At 41.0% G+C, this 18,626-nt stretch overlaps 1 protein-coding gene across 23 annotated transcripts in view; it reads right to left on the bottom strand.

Annotated features, from left to right (window-relative positions):
- ZNF516 (zinc finger protein 516) overlaps positions 1–18,626 on the bottom strand; it is a 131,989-nt gene that overhangs the window by 14,064 nt on the left and 99,299 nt on the right. For all 23 annotated transcript variants that reach the window (XM_043539989.1, XM_037892949.2, XM_037892942.2 and 20 more), the window contains one exon: positions 3,851–5,332. In XM_043539989.1, the coding sequence (XP_043395924.1) occupies positions 3,851–5,332 (1,482 nt within the window). The remainder of the gene's footprint in view (positions 1–3,850; positions 5,333–18,626) is intronic.

Here is an 18,626-nt window from a genome sequence, read left to right on the forward strand (position 1 = left end):
GCACCAGAACGGCTAGGTTTTTTGTTTTGTTTTTAAACATGTCTAGCTGTATACAAATAATATTTAGCTAACCAGCAGCGGAAACCAGCCCAGAAAATTTTACATTTTAGTAAGAGGGGAAAACACATCAGTTCACCTCAGAATGAAGATCATATGTGAAAACATTTTAAATGATGGTTAACTGCTGGGTGTTAAGAGTCTAGAGATTTGCCTATTGAACATGACACTTCTAGAAGAGAGGGTCCATTGCAGTATTTTTTTCTTACACAGGGTGAACTCTGCCAGCTAGCTTACTGTACATGAATATGTACCCAAAGAATTCATTTAGCATCTCCCTCTATCCCTTCTGGTTTGCTTTCTGGCTATTATTTAAAAAAAAAAAAAAAGATAGAAGAACCGGATTGCTTCCACATATTTTTGTCATTGTTTTATTTCTTTAAGAGAGACATCATAAGCTTTTGGTATTTTAAGGCTTTGTCTTGATGGACACCATTGTCACAACATAGTGCCTCTGTGAGATCATCTCTCAGGATAAACTATAGTTGAATAAGAGGGGGGCAGATGACCACAGGTGTTTGGAAATTAAGTGATACAAATGAAAGTGACCATTTTCAGGGGAGCTCCTGTGAAACCAGCACTCAGAGTTGGTCTCACGGGAATCCCAGGGGAAAGGGTGCACCTGCTGCTGTAATATGTCCTTCCTAGTAGCATGATACTTGTAAATAACCCTATGAATAAAAAAGAAAAATCACCTCTACCAAACTTAAATTTAAAAAAAAACCCTCTTCTCCTTAAGAAGTAATCAAACTATCTAGTCCTTGATGTAAAAGCCCTGATGTCTAATACTAGTACCACAGGAGTACTTTCAACTCTTTTCGCCAAAGAATCGAAGAAACACCAGACTACTAGCAGAATACAGAACTGTGCACCAGTCTCATGCAAGCAGGTACAGCCAATTTAAAATATAAAAGCAAAGGCTACAAACATGCTCTAGCACACACCAAAATGCCTGAAATGGAAAATTCTATTGTGATTAAGGCTGATCTACTGCATGAGGTATTGTACTAAATATCCAGAATTAAGAGGCTTAGGAACAACCTATGTGATTGGCAGAACATCCCTAAATTCTTCATAATGGCAACACAATCTCTCTTGCCAAATTGAAGCCTTGTTTGTTGTAATGCATAATAAAGACTCACTGGGATAATTCTGTCCTCGGTTGAGATTGACTGCATGCAATTGAGGGAAGAGTTCTTCTAACAGGTGGGATCCTGTCCCTTTCATGTGCAGCAGTTTTACCTTTAGTCCTCTGAAAAATATACAGTGCCATGCCAATACATTGGTAGTGGCACCAGTGACCTGCAAATTCTATATGGAATGAGCTCAAGAAAGCTATTCAAAGGCTACATACAAGAAAACCAGGCCACAAAATTCTAAAACTTGGCCATTACAAACAGTTCTAGGTTAAGGAACAGATTTCAAAGGCACAAATGGGAGCTAGGCAACCAACACTCACTGAAAGTCAAAGTGCACCTAACTTCCATGTGTGCCTTTGAAAATCCTCCCCCAAAGCAGTATTTACACAGTAAAGTCCTACTTCAAAAAAAGTAGATCAGCAAGTAAATATTTCCTATAGAACTCCTCCTCTGCCCCAATATTTTTTGTGCATCTTCTGGTTTCTGCAGCCATTGATGTCAGGTTCATGGCGCTCCTCCTGTTCCTCTCCATCCTGGCGAGCATAGTTGAAAGGGAGCCCATTGTGTCAATCAGATCTATTCCAGGCAGGCTTACATGACTTGATGTTAAATAGTGTCACCAGAAGGTAAGGTACCCAAAGTTGCTAACATTGGCAGAGCTGAATTGGCATTAGTAGCGGTGGAAATTTTTTAGAAAATGTCCCTATGAGCAGAGAGGGACAAATGAAAAATAGTTGGTAGTTAACCAACAAAGTGAGCACATATGACACAAGAACAAGCTACTGTGACAATGTGTTCCTTGAAACGGGGAATGTCCCTGTTCCCCGCCTGCTTTACAAGAACAGGTGCTTTGTGCCAGCTTTTGTAAACCTTTTTACACTCTGGGGCCAACTGAAGGAAACATCAACCAGTCAGGAAGAACACCACCACCCAGCTCTTATCTAGCACTTTTCATACATAGATCTCAAAGCGTTTAATGAAAAGAGATAGTACTATTAATCATCAATTGATTAAGCAAAACAAACAACAGGCTGTCAAGATGTGCATGTCTAGGACCATTTCTTGAGCAGATTCATGTTGCCAGGCTGCCTCCCAAAAAACCTCCCAACAAGCCCATAACCCAGCAGTATGGGTCTTCTTTCTCTACCCACACCATGATGGCTAAAATCATCATGTACACACCTTCCAGGCATTCCACCAAAACTGTCTCTATGCTGTCCTCTTCCCTAGCTACAACTGTCCCTGGTTTTTCATTTTTAAAATCTAGCAATTCTAACTTGACGAAACAGAAACCATTACACTACTTCCTCCCCTAATAGATGATGTCCCCAGCTCCTTTCAGCTCCATGAGTAAAAATCTTGAGCTCCTATAGTAAAGATCTGACAAAAGGGGTTCTGTCTGAGTTAAATTCGTTTTAGAAAGATTCATGTTGCACTGATCCTACTGAAAGAAAAGTGAAAAAAAAATCTTTTATAATTTGTAATTTTATAATAATCTTTTAAAATTTATAAAAAGGTTTGTTCCCAGGGCTTTTTCCCCCCCTAAGAGTAAATCTTCAGTTTCCACAGACACAACCAAAATCTGGCAGGAAATCAGAGAGACACAGTGGTGATTAGTTTCAAAACCAAAAAGGTGGTTTTTTGGAGGGGAGGGGAAGGGTAGAGACAGATGGAAGGAAATTCACGGTACTTTTTTGAATGCTGCTTGTAAAACTACCTTAAAACAAATTAGCCTCTGAACTTTAAATTGGCTATTTATACATATGCTTTTCCTGTCAAACTAAACTGACAGATACTGTAAAATTAGACACATATAAACAGCCCAAGATAGTCACTTGGAAAATATTACTGTCTTCTTTTCAAAGATATGTACAATAAAGATCTTAGGATTCTTTGTTTAGAAAGATGTGTAAGTATCTCTGTCTGTTCCTGGAAAAACTGTGTAGAGGAAACTGAACAAGATAGCCAAAATAGCATCAGGAGTTAAGCCCTAGAGCATGTTTATTTTGCCCAAAGTGAAAAAGTTATGATCTGTGCCAGGACCAGCGGACCACTAGGATCTTAGTGTGACAGAACATCTGTGTAATTCTAGCCTACTTGAAGCAGTGGGACAAAGGACTAGTAACACTCTACGAGTAAACAAATACGTTTGACCTGTGACAGAAACGTCACGCAGTGTGTGGGAGGAGAATCTACCATACTACTGTACATGAGGAAATCTACTCCAACCCACTCAACACTGATAAAACCACTGTTACTCAGATTAGCAGCAATTATGTCTACACGTACACTACGAGCTAGGGGTGTGTGATTCCCAACTTGTGTACACATTCTCGTGATAGCTCTCACCGAGCTAGCACCAGTATAAACAGTTGTGCAGCTGCAATCACATGGGCAGCGGCAGCACCGTGCTAGCTGCTCCAGTCCAAACCTGCCTGAACCCCCGGGCATGTCATCAGGCCCACGAGCACGTGCTACCCCTCCCACTGCCACTGCTACAGCAGCTACACGACTATTTTTGGCAAGCTTGCTCAGATGCGAGCTACCATCACAACCCTAAGCTCATAGTGTAGACGTCGCCTACAGGACAAGCAGAAGGACAAAATGGGAAACCAATATAATGAACCAAACCAAAAAGCATTTAGAAGCCTTACCTGCATGATCCAGCACAGGGCTATTGGCACCCCAGGTTTGGTACAATGAAGCAAGGTCCTTTGGAATGTAGGTCTTAAAAAAAATGTCCAAACGTTTCTCGTGCCCCTCTGATGCTGGTTCTTGTTTGATGGAGTGTAAAGCTGGAGAAGCTCCTGCTGTGCTAGGCTGAGGCTGCATTAGTGGACTCGCTCTTGTTCCTGTTGTGCAGTTTGCCAATGTCCTCATCTCATTCCCAGCCTTGGTGTGAGATTCCCACTGAGGCACTGACAGATCTTCATGTTTATTGTACTGCTCAGTTTTACACAAAGGGTGATACTGAGGCGGCGGGTTGAATTTGGCTTTTATGGGGTCAGATGCACAATGCTTACTTGAAGGGGGGAAACCAGCACTTCCTTGGGGAATCATATACTTCTCCACCTGTTTACTGTTGGCAGGCTGTGAGGTGAGCCTTGATACGACTGTCTGAGTGGGTGTTAGGCTTCTGCTAAAGCTTCCGGCTTGCATCAGTTTAGCATTTACTTCATATTTAGCTTTAAGCTGAGGCTGTTGTACTGCTATGCTATGTTGCTCCTGGGTATGGTTTGATTTGGGCTGCCTGTACCCATCAAGACCTGATGACCGTGGACCGCAGTGGCCAAATGAATGGCTGTCTTTAGACTGATGGATACTACCAGGCTTTATAGTCATCCCAACAGGGGAAGAATTGCTTTTGGATCCTGGCAACGCACTTGGTACTTGAGTGCGTGTAAACCTGGCAACAGGCAAAGGTGGGCATTCTTTACCACCAAGGGAAGGAGGAGGACCAGTGCGTCCACTTCTTGCCAGAAAAACCAAGTTGTTTTTTATACTCTTGAATCCATTTTGTTGAATCCATGGTGGAGCCATCGAGTTACAGCTGACTTTGTGCCAAATTCTTTTGTGCATCCACAGGACTTCAGGGTAATAGGTCTTATGATTGCAGTAAGGACATGGGTGGACAATCAAATCAGCCTGCGAAGATGAGGTAAAGCCCTTATTGCATGAATCAGCCCTCGTTGATTTTTCACTTAAGTCTAGTGGAACCATTTCTTGTGCCTCTCTACCTTTTTCGAGAACAGGGTGCTCCTTGTGCAAGTCTGAGAAATTTTCTTTAGGGTGACTAGCCTGCTTTTCCAATGAGTTTTTCAAGTCTACTGCTGCATCTAAAGGTGTCTGGCCCACTCCTGAAGCAAAGTCAGCAGTGCTACTGGAGCAAGGAAGCTCTTGGCTGGGTTGAAAAGCTGGCATCTTTAAGTCTGAAGAATTTCTCTGAGCTTCATACTTTGGAAAAGGCCGTTTGATATTGTTTTCCAGGGTAGATACCAAAGTTGATAGCTCTGGTTTAGATTCATTGGCATCTTTTTCTCTGGCATTGTCACTTCCAAATTTAGGAAGCTCTTCTACCCGAGATGTTACCATTGGTGCCCCCTCTTCAGAAAAACTGCAGTGGTATGGCTTTTTACCTGAACAGGACAATCAAAAAACAAAATTACCAACTTATATCAAAACCAAGAAATCAAATTCAAGATTAAAATATGATACACAGACAGAGACAGAGAGAGAGAAGGGGAAAAGAGCAAACTTTAGGAAGTTATTCTGTTATTAGTGTCCTATAAACTAAATGTATTATAAAACCAAGAAAATCATTGTAATAAGACACAATTGCTCAATTTACTTTGAAAGCATCACTCTGAAGTTTGGATAAACTATCTAATGATGCATGTTCATGACATTTTAAAGGAAGAACAATTTGATAATCCAAACTTGTTAAAATTCAGAGAGTGAGAGAAAGATAAACAAATATGCAGCCATTTAATGCTTAACAAAAATAAAGATAATGGAGCCAGATAAGACCAAACTAGTTAAAGATCTGTCACTGTTTCCATTACAAGCCTCTATTTTCAAAGGGTTTATAACTCAGCCATAAAAATTGGCTCCACACTGAAACCTGGCATATAAAGGTCTCATATAAGTACTGCAGCACATATGGCATATACCATAAATCCTTCTCTTAACAGAGACCTTTGCAATACCCAGGTATAATAAGATGAGGTAAAGACAGTCTAAATACTGAATTTCCTGGCTTTTGTTAGTTTAAAAGCAAATGCAACTTTATTTTAACAGTTTTATGTTTGTGTTCCATTTTAGGTATGCTTGTGACTGCTTAATTTGCTGATCGGTATGGATGCCTAACTAAAACAGAATTTTCTGTTTTCTCTTTTCTTTTTTCTATCCTTCCTCCCAGTCTCAGACATGCAACGAAAGTTATATTTCATCTAAGATATAGTTCAGAAATGGAACATAAGTTGGTAAATTTTATAGAAGTTCAGGGAAAAAACAGTTCGATTTAGATTATTTAGAATGTTCCTAAACTCCAATAGTTCTCAAGATGCTTATCTTTAAGAGCTACTGATAAAGTCTTTGAATCCCTCCAAATCAGTTCACAATCAATTCCACAGAGGTTTTCATCACAGCAATAATGCTTACTTCACTGAATCCATTTAACATGTAACAGAATTGAGTCATCTGACAAACTTTCAGTTTCAATTAACATGGAGTTAATGAGCCACTGTTAGGCAAGTGTAAGGGGACCATGTTCCATCTAAAAAGTCAACAATCCAAAGTGATCACCATAACTGGGGGAGTAGTGAAGATGGGGAATGAGTGAGCTGTTCTATAGTTGCATAGCCTCTCACATCAACTCATAAAAGCCAATGTTTTAGAAAATCAAGCACTGTTGTTTAATATAACATTGGCGCCATAGGCATTATTCTAAACCTGCACAATGTAACAAGTATGTTTTAGGCTGAAGTTTCACTGCAAATAGAGTCTGTTTAGCCTCAGCTTTAATTCAGGCAAAAAGTCTTAAGCTTTTGTTAATTCAGTGTAATTAGGTTAAAAATAACCCATAGATCTGCAGTCTTATAAAGGTTGAATGCTCACTCTGTTAAGATCATTTTTCTTTCAAATTCTCAAAGGGATAAAGTCTGAAAAAAACTTGTTTTTCCTGTGTTACAGGGAGGAAGGCCTTCTGAAAGCACATGAACAACACATCCAGCTAAGTGTATAATTTGAAACAAAGACACTGCTGCAGGAACGAAATTTGACACTGCACATCTGTGTTATTTTCAAACCACATCTGTCAAATATCTATGCACTTAAACTAGATCTTAGGCTTCCAAATGGTGAGGTCCTTTGACCAACATGCTAAATAATAAATTAAAGTAAATAATAAAACATTCAATTGTAGCGATAATCAATAGAGACTGCACCAGCCAAATGGCTAGGTTGAGCGCAAAATACAGTAAATAAAGGTTCAAGACAGACTGTGGAACTGGTGCTCAATGGGACTGTGGTGTTGGGAAACACTGGCTGCCCTAAATCTGAAATGGATTAGGATGCTAAATGGACACATGGGATAGAAGCCCATTACTACTGTGAAGCTCTGTGCCCGTCTGATACTTCTTGTACTCGATCTCACGTTGGCACAACTTGTACACCTGGTCATGCCAGCAAAGGATATTGAGTTGAACTAGCACTGCAGTAGTGATAGGCTCAATTTAGGATTGGACTTGGGAAAGCACAAGGCGCCTGAGAACAAGGGGAAAAGGTAACTCTTCCAAACCACTTAACAACAAATGGTACAGACACAGGGATGGGAGCTCTGGAGTAGGCTGTAGATCTTTCTATCCACACTCGTACAGCTTAGCTACCAGGGAAAGAGGATTGTGTGGGTGAGAAATGCAGCGCAGAATGAAGAAATACATTATATCATTTACACACTAACTGACAGCTCAGTGGTTTGAGCATTGGTCTGCTAAATCCAGGGTTGCGAGTTCAATCCTTGAGGGGGCCATCTGGGATCTGGGGCAAAAATTGGGTATTGGTCCTGCTTTGAGCAGGGGGTTGGACTAGATGATCTCCTGAGGTCCCTTCCAACCCTGAGATTCTATGATTCTATAATGCACAGTTGTTAAGTCAGCACTTCGGGTGGGAAGTGTTCTTTGGCATACAATATTGTACACCAGGAGATAAAGAGAAGACTCCAAGGGGCAGATCCTCAGCAGCTGTAAAGGGTCATAGCTCCACAGAAGTCAGTTGCTCCCATTTACACCACTGAAGAGCTTCTCCTAAACATTCCAATTATTCATATTTTCACTAAAAGAATCCCACTAACTCACAATATGTCTCTAAAATCTTGCAAACTAGGTCAGCTCAGCTGGACCCACAGTTCAGTGCTCACCAGCCTTTAAATTCAGCCCATTCAGAAGAAGGCACTTTGCTTGACATGAAAATTTCAGTACTCCAGGAAGCCACTCTTGCCATCAATCACTGGCAATCAGAGCAGGCCTGCTTATTCTGCATTGTCATGGGAGAGGCGATCAGGAAAGTGCACAGGCGAGGAGCAAAAAGACCACAAAAGGAGATACAGAAAAAGAAGGGGGGGGGGTGTTTATAAGAGAGAGAACCAGAAAGGAGAAGTCTGATTATTTTTTAAGCCTGAAAATAAAGTATAACTATGAAAAATCCAGGACAAAGCTTATTTTTAGGACCCGAGTAACTGACATATCACGTCATAGCCGTGGCTCATCTGATCCAGAACCCCTTCTCTGGCATTGACCGGTAAAAGCAGCGTAAGAAGAAGATGCAAAAAAAAAAAACAAAAACCCATAATGGACAATTACAGAATACTCTACCCATTGGTGAAATTTCTTCCTGCTCCCAGACAGCTAGTGGTTGGTCTGTGCCTGGAAGCAGGAGGATATCATATCATATCATTTTAATCCTAACTAATAAAACTGTGAATGTTATTATTCATATAACTGTCTAAATCTTTTTAAAATGCTGCTAAGCTCTTGGCCTCAATAATATGTTGTGGCAATGAGTTCCAGAGGTTTATTATGCACAGGTAAAACAAGGAATGCCAGCCCACACTGTTTCATGACGTATGATCCTCTGCACGATGATTACAAAGCATAGTATGTAACTGGTCTTCGTAGCTTCTTTTCGGATACAATTTAACTGAGATTCCACACCGCATAAGGGATGTCCTCAATATGCAGAATGGATGGATACTTTAGGCAAAATACCAGCAGCAATTATAACAGGTTGTCTCAGGAGCATTTCCATAAGCCAAAATCTATGCCATACATAGACAATGTTTTGACACTATTCACATGTAGGTCCAAATGATACTTCGGGTCAGTGCGAAGCAAAACACAGCTGTGACATTGTTCTAATCCCCAGCCTACTTCTCACCGGCTCTTCGGCTACTAATATTCAGATTAAACTGCAACCCTGCAAACACACGTAACCAATCAGAAGTGAGTCATGGCCTATTGTTCCTCTGTACATAGGTATATAGAAGACAGTATTTGATCTAGTAACAGCTGTAAAACAAAAATTTAATATTTTTGCCTGCTCCCCAGCTCCCCACCCCAACTGAAACAGGGTACTAACTAGCTCCTTAAATCACTGGTATAAAATATTGCTCTAGTCAGTGCAATGCAGGCATAACTGTCACAGGAAATTTTTGAGATTTTATTACGGCCTGGTCAAAGCCAAAAGCCATGAATGGGATGCCTTTTGGATGATCCTGAGGGACTATAATTCACATTTGCCATAGAAACATTTCTTGGCATAGCAGTCCTTCATTTTCTTTTCTCCCTCCACCCACCTCTTTCTCATTTTTATCTTAAGTCATTCTTTCTTAGTCAAACTTAAACTCTCTCATCTGCTGTACCTAAAAGGACTTTTTGCACTCCAAAGCATCACACCAGTGCTACAGTTTTGTCTGCCATTGTTAGCTGGCCAGCAACCGGAGTGGAAGGATTCTGTATGGAGCAGCTGGTAGGTGGCTGCCGATATTATCTCACGCCCCCGGCTTAGGCTCAATTTTAAATATTGATGACATCACAGACCACAGGAGAGTAAAGCAGGAATGCATGAAACACTTAACTTTATGGGAATCCAAGGTTAGGCAGTATAAGAACACTCTGGGATTAGACTGGTTCTCCAGGAATACATCATTTATAATTGCCACTGCCTGTGCTCCATTATGCATCCTACACAAGCAGATGGAGAAAACACACACACACACACACCACTTATTCCCGCCCCAGCTCTGCTCCCCACCAGACCAAACTTCAGAATGGGGTGCACATCTGTTTTAACTCCCAGGGCTTCTTGTAATTTGAGGAAAAGCCTCCGAAACCAAGCTAAAAATCTGAAGATAATGGAATCACGATCAATATGAAGCACGTGTTTATAAAGAACTGAACTAATAAGATAAATGTGACTGCTTCTTCGGACAGCATTTCAAAATTTGGGAATGAAGGAAAAGAAGTAAATGTAATGTATTTAGATTTTAGTAAAGCATCCAATTCAGAGTTTCACTTGGATATGAACACCATCACATAATTTGAAATTTGGCTGAAGACAAATGATAATGATAAAAGGCCAAGTATCTAGTTTTGAGAAGATATCTAGATGTGATACTGTAGAAAGCTGTATGAGGTCCTATTTCATTCAATATTTTCATTAATGATCCAGAAGTGACACTAAACAACACGTTAAATTAAATTTTCAGGTTACATCAATTTTTTTCATAGATTCTTAGATTCCAAGGCCAGAAGGGACCACTGTGATCATCTAGTCCGACAGGCCATAGAACTTCCCCATATTAATTCCAAGAGCAGATCTTTTAGAAAAACATCCAATATTGGGTTTAAAAACTGTCAGTGATGGAGAATCCACCACAATCCTCAGTAAATTGTTTTAAAATTTGGAGGAGTTGCCAAAAAAAACAATGAAAACAGGGAAGTAATGCAATGGACTGAGAGAGAATAAAAACTTGGGCTGAAATTAATAAAATGAGATTCATCTCAGAAAAAATGCAAGCTAAGACATGCGAGGGAAAATTACCCAAAAACCAGATGACCAGTGGAAGGGACAAATCTGGAAAGCAGTGATGCTGAAAAAGACAGATGTAATAGTGGACCCCAAATTAGACACGAGTTTGCAATACACATTTCTTCAGCCTAGCCTTTACAAATAACAGCATCTGATAACAACCACAAAAAATATTTTCCCCCTAGGGAGAAGGGGCTGCATGAGACACATTAGTAATGTTGCTTAACCACATCACCCCAACGTTTAGATAACATGGTGATGGGTACATTATAATCCCCTAAATAGAATATAATAGAATGGGATATGGCAGCAAAAAAGTGAATACAATTTTGGGCTGCAGACACAGAAGCATCACATCTTGGGAGAGGATGACACAATTATCCTTTTCTACATCACTCTAGTTACTATACATGGAATATCGTACACAGTACTGGACAGCAATCTACTAGGAAAATACTGACAATCCGGAGGGAGTTCAGAGAACCGCAACAAAATGATTAGGGGGTGGAGGAAAGGATTTCAGAAGAAAGATTAAAAGAGTTAAGTACATATAGCTTGGCTAACTAATGGCTAAAAGGGAATAAACTAACAATCTAGACAGGCAGATAGACTGGATCGCCTGCTAGGCTTTTCCCATCTCTCTGCAGAACAAATCAAAAACCTTAAAAGGCTAATATCCACAGACCGGAATTGCATTGGAGACAGATGCTAAAACAGGTATAGACTAATTCTGATCTTTTCATGAATACTTACCCAACGCGTCATCATACTTGCTTTCTTATAGAGCATAAGACAATCTGCCATTTGGGTCCCATGATCCTGCTTAGCAGTAGGTTTGTCTTGCACATGTAGACCAGGCTGTCATCAGGGATGTGTTTTCTTACAGTAAACGTGTTCCCTGTTGCAGAGGGCGCTGTTCCACCTGCAGAGTATCTGCCTTCTCTTCCTGTTTGTACCATCTCTAACCTCTCCTCTGCTTTCCTCTCTCAGAGCTTAAATGCAACAGTCAGTAGTGAGTGAGCGCAAGCAGAAGAGGCCTCTCATCTGTACCTCAGTTGTCTTTCTAGCAATGATATCAGACCACTGCCCTCTCTAGCATACTGATAGACGGAGCGGGAGACAGTATTGCACTGTGTAGAATGCAAAATGTGGCTTTTCTTTCCTATCTGCTTCTCTCCCTAGGGCCGGAGATGACAGAGGAAAAAGAGAAGGAGACATCATGGTACTGAGGGGAAAAAAGCTACAGCGGTGTAAAAAGATATGTCTGTTGAGGCCTACTCAATATCTACTTGAGCTTAAATACAATGGCCTCTCATTTCCAAAACAAAATGTAGGACAGTTTGCAAGGGAAAGTGGTAACTTCAAATAGTGACATAAGTTTTCTCCTCAGAATTATTACTTTTTTTTAACTCTAAGAGGCAAAATACTTCAAGAACACCATGTGTGTGCACGTGTGTTTAATCTGCATAAATATAACCCCTATTCCTTGTTGATGAGATGCTGCTAAAACTTCAAAATTATTTATAAACTCTTTTAAATGTGCTTCCAGAACTGCTCCTCACTTTTTCGGATTCTCTAATCAACTGCTAGACCAACTGTTGAACTTGAACTACACCACTGCTGCCAACAGTAAATGGTGAAGGTTACTGAAGTTGTGTGATTTCAGAGTTTTTTGGACCCAAATATCTTATCAAATGGTGGCCAAAGTGTAGTCAGACAGACATCTATTACCAGTAGAGCCCTGCACGGATGCCAAATTTATATCCACAGATGTGGATATCCACGGATATAAAGTGGATATCTGAGGAGCTGCAGGGCTCTACCGGGAACGGCAGCAGCAAAAGCAGCCGCACATCTGGCCACCACTCGCAAGAGCCAGCATCCCGCATGGGCAGTTCCTTCAGCGTAGCTATATCGCCCCCAGCCCCGCCCACTGGGGCAAGCACCAGCCTTAGTGTTTTGCATGCTCCCAGACTAGTGCGACCAGGGACAGCTGGCCGCTGAGGTGAAGGCTAGAACCAAACCTGAAAAGGAAGCTGTGGCAGGGGGCTAGACGGCTCCTTTAGACTGTGGAGAGCAGAAGACTGCAGGAGATTCTGAGACTCCAGCGACCAAAAGACTCCAGCCAGCTAAGGCCGGGAGCGGCCTGCCAAAAGCAGGATAGAAGCAGAGTGAGGTTGGAAGGCTTGAATCCTCTCCTGGGAAAACGGGAGAAGCCCCAGGATTGATTGAGACGTCGGGGGGAAAAGACTCCAGGTGGGAAGGCTGGGGAGCGGCCCAGGAGAGAAAAAGACTCTTTTCAAGGTGAAGGGAAGAAGCCCCATGACTAAACGTTATTATGAATAATATATAAATGAATAAATAAATAAATAAGACCATAAGGGAAATGTTTTAAGGACTCTGGACTGGTTGAGTTTATTTACAGAGCCCCGAAGAGGGGAAACTGAGGTACGGTACCGGCACCACAGTGCCGCTCCTAGCCACGCGGGAGGCAGCCGACCCTTTACAGGGGCAAAGTTTGGACTTGTTCTTATATAAGGATGCAGACTTACAAGGACTAAACTGGAGTCCTCACACACTGCTGGAATGACTGTACTAGGAGTTAATAGGGTAGTACTGAGCTGTACAAGGGACCGGATTAACCAGCCCCCCAACAACCCCCACTTCCTTTTTGTACTAATTTTGGAAGTGACACTTAATGGCTAACTTTTTGGTTGACACTTAATGGCTAACTTCCTTGGCTGTTAAGTCTTTATACTGCATAAACTGACCACAGTTCTTGAGAGTCAGGCCTTTACTGATACACAATTTGGTCAGTCTGATTCAGCAGACTTGACTCACTAATGCACTAATTTTAACAGAGTGACGGCAGTGTAAACTGGAATAACACTCTGAGGAATCAGAGCTCAGGAATCTAAGAAGAACAAGTTCCAACTGTTCCACTCAGCCACGTATTCCCTGATTATCTAGTTGTGAAGTATGACTTTCTATTTTACACCACACTGGCTTTTCCTTATTACATTTCATTGATATATCTCTAGCTGGGGCTACTGGTTGGGGATGTTGCCTCTGTGTTTTACTACAGTAGTTGAGAATTTGAAGAGTGTCTTTCTTTTTTTTGTTACAGCCAAAGATTAGTTAAAATACAAGTGTGTTTTTATTTGTAGCAAATGTGGAGACATGGGAAATGGGTACATTTCTTTTATATTTCTTAGTATAAACATGCTAGGATAATATTATTTTTGAGCATATTCCTGCAAACTTGCTGCCTTTTAATTCTTGTTTTACTGATTTTTATGGTCTCCAGTGGTACCCTGGACTGTTTACTCATTAAATTTCCTAAACTGACTTCTCGTTTACTTTTTAATCTCATGATTAGCAACTTCAGTGCAAGAAGACATGAAAATTACTGGCCACTTTAAGCTGAATACTTCTTGTAAAGGGCATGGACATAGAAAACCGATGCTTCTACAGGTACAGAGAAAAAAGAAATACATGTTTTGTAACGACATTTCTTGGTGGGGGAGGGGGGGAATAGTTATCTGCACAATACAATTTGAAATCTTTTTGGAATCTTTCAGTGACACAATTTAGCTTCCTTATTTCCACCCTTCCCATCTCAAAGTAGGCTGTACTATCGCACTTGCCATGAGGATTAAATGAATGATACCTGGAGCTCTGAATTCCACATTTATTAGGACCACGTTATTTTCAGTTGTGTTTCTTGAACATTTTTTTTCATAATTTCCCCCCAGTCTCTGAAGGATAATGCAAAATTTATTCCAAAGGGCCATTTGTTTTATTTTATAATTTTATACTCTGCAACTTCCAGCTTCACTCACAAACTGCACTTTTTATTCTTGCTGTCAAACACTTTAAATATTGCATTACCCAAGTTCTGTAGTAACCATAGCCCCAGTACATGAATGGCTAAACGACCCATTGTATTGTTCACTTCAATTTCTCAACAGAACTCTGAAACATTCCACAAGATGAATGAGAAAATGCCAATGGAATTCACAACTCATAACGTTCTTGATTCTGAATTTGACTTATCTCTCCAGCATTGTCTGGGAGGACACCTGCTGCTTGTGAAAACAAAACCTACTAAGCTCTTACAATCTGGTGAGCAGAAAACACGAATAGGCAACCAGCAGACTAATTCAATAAAGTTTGTTCAATTCTAGGCTGCACATGGCTGTTCAATTCTAGGCTGCACATTTTTTTCAGAGATGCTAGGTTACGAGGCTTGCATCTTGGTAAAATCTGAAAGGCCTCAGAACTGATTGGAAAACATAGGTAACAAATATTTAATTCAAACTTGCCATTCTAGGGTAAAATGAGATCAGTTATATTACACCATACAAAAGAACCCTTTCTACAAGGTATTCCCTAGCTCAGTAACACCACAGATTACTTTGCATAGACATAACGCTTTAGTTATGTCACACTTAACGGGTCACCTTTGTAAAAGGGTCCTGAAACAGGCATCCAATTTTGTGGCACAATTAACTGTCGACGAAAATGGTATCAGGTTGGTTGGCTTTTCAGGCATAATAAGATTGTTTGCACTTAATTGTGGGTGCAAAACTCAGCAGGCTGAAGAGAGGATGATGCCAAGGAACAAAGAAATGGATATGGTGTTGACTGTGTGTGTTGATGGATATTTGTATATACATTTCCTTATGGAATATTTTGCTTAGCGATCTAGGGGACTGACCCTCCAGGCTTCCAAAGAAAACTCCAGGGGCTTTCAGGAGAAACCCATACAGTACGCTCTACTCTCCCCCTACAAAATAACTTCCTTATTACCCTCACCTTCAAAGACCCATCCAAAGGGCCTCATCCAGTCTATCAAACTTTGTGCTGAGGCCCCAGAGCAGTGGTTCTCAACCTACAGCCCTGTCAGCACATAGCTGTGGTCCATGTGACACCCTCATGGCCATAAAGGTAGTATTGGATGCAGCCCAAAATGGTAAATAGGTTGAGAACCATTGCCTCAGAGCCTCCCATTTTCAAGGTAGCGTGTTCTGGGGTTCTATGTCCTAGAAATTGCTGGCACTGTGTCCAGCAGAGAGGCTGGGTAGAGTTTTAGGTTCATGAGTTATAGCTGAGTGTGTTACTCAGGATGAATAGAGAAGTAGCCACAGCTGGCTACACTGCCACCATAGAGTGCAGGGATCTCTATGTTTTTATTTTTGTGGAGTATCTGTGTCCATGCCTTTAATTACGTTTTAAAACAATATGCTAGAAAATCCATGTAGTTGGGGAAATGGATGGCTCAGAGAACTGGTAATGAGATACCAGCCCTTTCATCTCTGTCACTAGTCTACGGTAGGTGATGAATTAGAATCATCATGTGGCAGCAGTTGAATGAGCTCTGTATTTATTTATAGACATATCTATGGCTTACTATTATAGTATGAAAACAACAAGGAGTCCGGTGGCACCTTAAAGACTAACAGATATCTGTTAGTGCCACCGGACTCCTTGTTGTTTTTGTGAATACAGACTAACAGGGCTACCCCCTGATATTATAGTATGGGAGCACCTCACCAACAGTGATGTCCTGAGTGTCCTCTCAATTGCACTACGTGACACATGGTGTAAAGTGAGGCACAGAGAGATTATGTGACTTGACCACCAAGATTCCTGACTTTTAGTCGTGGGCCTTAACTTCAGACCAGCCTTCCTTGATCCCTAGAATAAACTCAAGGCAGTTCTCAGGGAACAAATGTCTACATACAGAAACCATGACTACAGCTGATACAAACTGGCACCCTGTTGACAGTCTCAGCAGAGAGCCCAAGGACTCAATGAGTATGGAATCTTAACTATATCTCACCCCTAGATGTGTCCCTTCATTGTCAATATAAATTGTAAGTTCCCCACGGCATGAACCATTTCTCCTTCTATCTCTAGCACAATACTGAGCACAGTGAAGGTGTGGTAACAAGTAAACAATAAATATAACAGTGGGCAAAACAGAGATACAATAGGAATACATATATACACCATGAATACAAATATACTCTTAGATATTTTGCTAGACAAAATAAAACTATATGATCTGACATTGCCTTAAATTTTCCTGATCACAGACACTGTAAGAACATGTATAGGATATCAAATATACCACATGGTCAGGCAAATAAGTTAATGCCCTCTAAAAACAAAAGTGATTAGGCAAGACAGCAATCTGACCCTAATACAGTTTAGAGGCAATTCCACAGCTACCAGAAATACTATATAAATTATGAAGCTGGTCCCAAACCTAAGCACAATACTTCTCCATTGTGCAGCAGCTAGGCATGCCTTTGTATTTGGCCCTGATCATTAGCTTTAGTATAGATAAGGAGGAAAAAGAAAGGGCATAGGTTCAATAACACAGCAGGATGCACAACTAAATTAGAGGCAGGATTTGGTTTGGTTTTATAATTCAGGCATGGAAAGAAAAATCCAGTTGGTGTAGATGCATAAAAAATGTTTGCAGTGGAGATGGAAAATGATGACTTAATTTTTTTTTTTTACACAAGTGGCAGCCTGCCTGTGTAGGCACTCCAAACAGAGAACCAAACAGTGGTAAATCTTCTTGGTGCCAACATTCAGACATGCCAGAATCTTGGCTACTTCACCACCACCTGTTCACCTTCCTTACAACGTATTATTAAATTAATGAGTCTTTCCAAGCCAGGAGTGTGGAAAGACTGATTAAATGCTTAATTCTTGCTATCAGAAGCAAGGGGCACTACAGAAGTGACAAAACCAAACCACTTCTAGAGGGAAGTAGTAGGCATGCTGCCAAAAGATCTTGAGACCATTATTTCTGCTTCTTTCCTGGCTGGAAATAAGGGGCTTTGACAGGAAAGGAACCAATGCAGTCAGAACCATGACAGGGCAGCTGGTGGATAGCAAGGATGGAAGATTTTTTGAGACAGATATAACAAGCAACAGCAATATCAGTTGTAGGCTCCACTGGGTACAAGACATGACAGCCATTTTAGGCCAGAGGATCATCTCCATAGTCAATGCAACACCATGACTGAGTGAAATGACTGAAGAGGATCAAAGCAATAAGATGAAATGGCAATTCATGTTAAAAAGCATCTCTAAGAATTTAAGTCCTTCAAGTAGCTCTAAGAACAGTGAGTCTCCAAAGAGCTAAAGCATGGTAGCAACTGGAAGAATGAAGAGGTCAGTAACCACACCAAAAAGCAGCCAAATCCCAAGTGGCCAACGAGGAGGAGAAGAAAGGAAACCTTGAAGTCCAGAAACAGAAGAGGAGCCAAGAAGTAGGAGAGAATTCAAACTACAGTTTTCTACATTCTTCCTTTTAGAACCCTATGGGCTGAGCTACCCCTACCGAAGATAGTGTCAAGCTTCCTGAGTCATGGTCAAGCACACATTTTTCCTGCATAGGGCACAATACAGCCCAAACTTATACAAAATAGGATGTAAGTGAGGTTGGTACTGGTGAAAGATGCCAGGCTGAGAAACCTGAAAAACAATTCCTTTATCCACAGGACAACACAGACATTCCACACAGCCCCACCAAATGTATCTCAACTTTGAGCAAGAAGAAACAATAGGTGTCAAAGTTGTATTTCAGGCTGCATGCTGACTAAATTTGTGTTACTATTTGTTAAGAATTGTTTGTGTCTTGTGCAGCACTAAGCAAACTAATACAGACCCTGCCCCTGAGGCACTCACTGGGTATGCCTATAGGGCAATCCTAGCTAGATCTAGCTAGCTTTGATCTAGCTAGCTGAATAACAATAGCAGTGAAGCTGTGGCAGCACAGGCCCAGGACCCTGGGTATGTACTTGAGCAGCTAACCCGTACTGC

This window comes from Chelonia mydas, chromosome 2 (genome assembly GCF_015237465.2).
Source record: "Chelonia mydas isolate rCheMyd1 chromosome 2, rCheMyd1.pri.v2, whole genome shotgun sequence".
Lineage (NCBI taxonomy): Eukaryota > Metazoa > Chordata > Testudines > Cheloniidae > Chelonia > Chelonia mydas.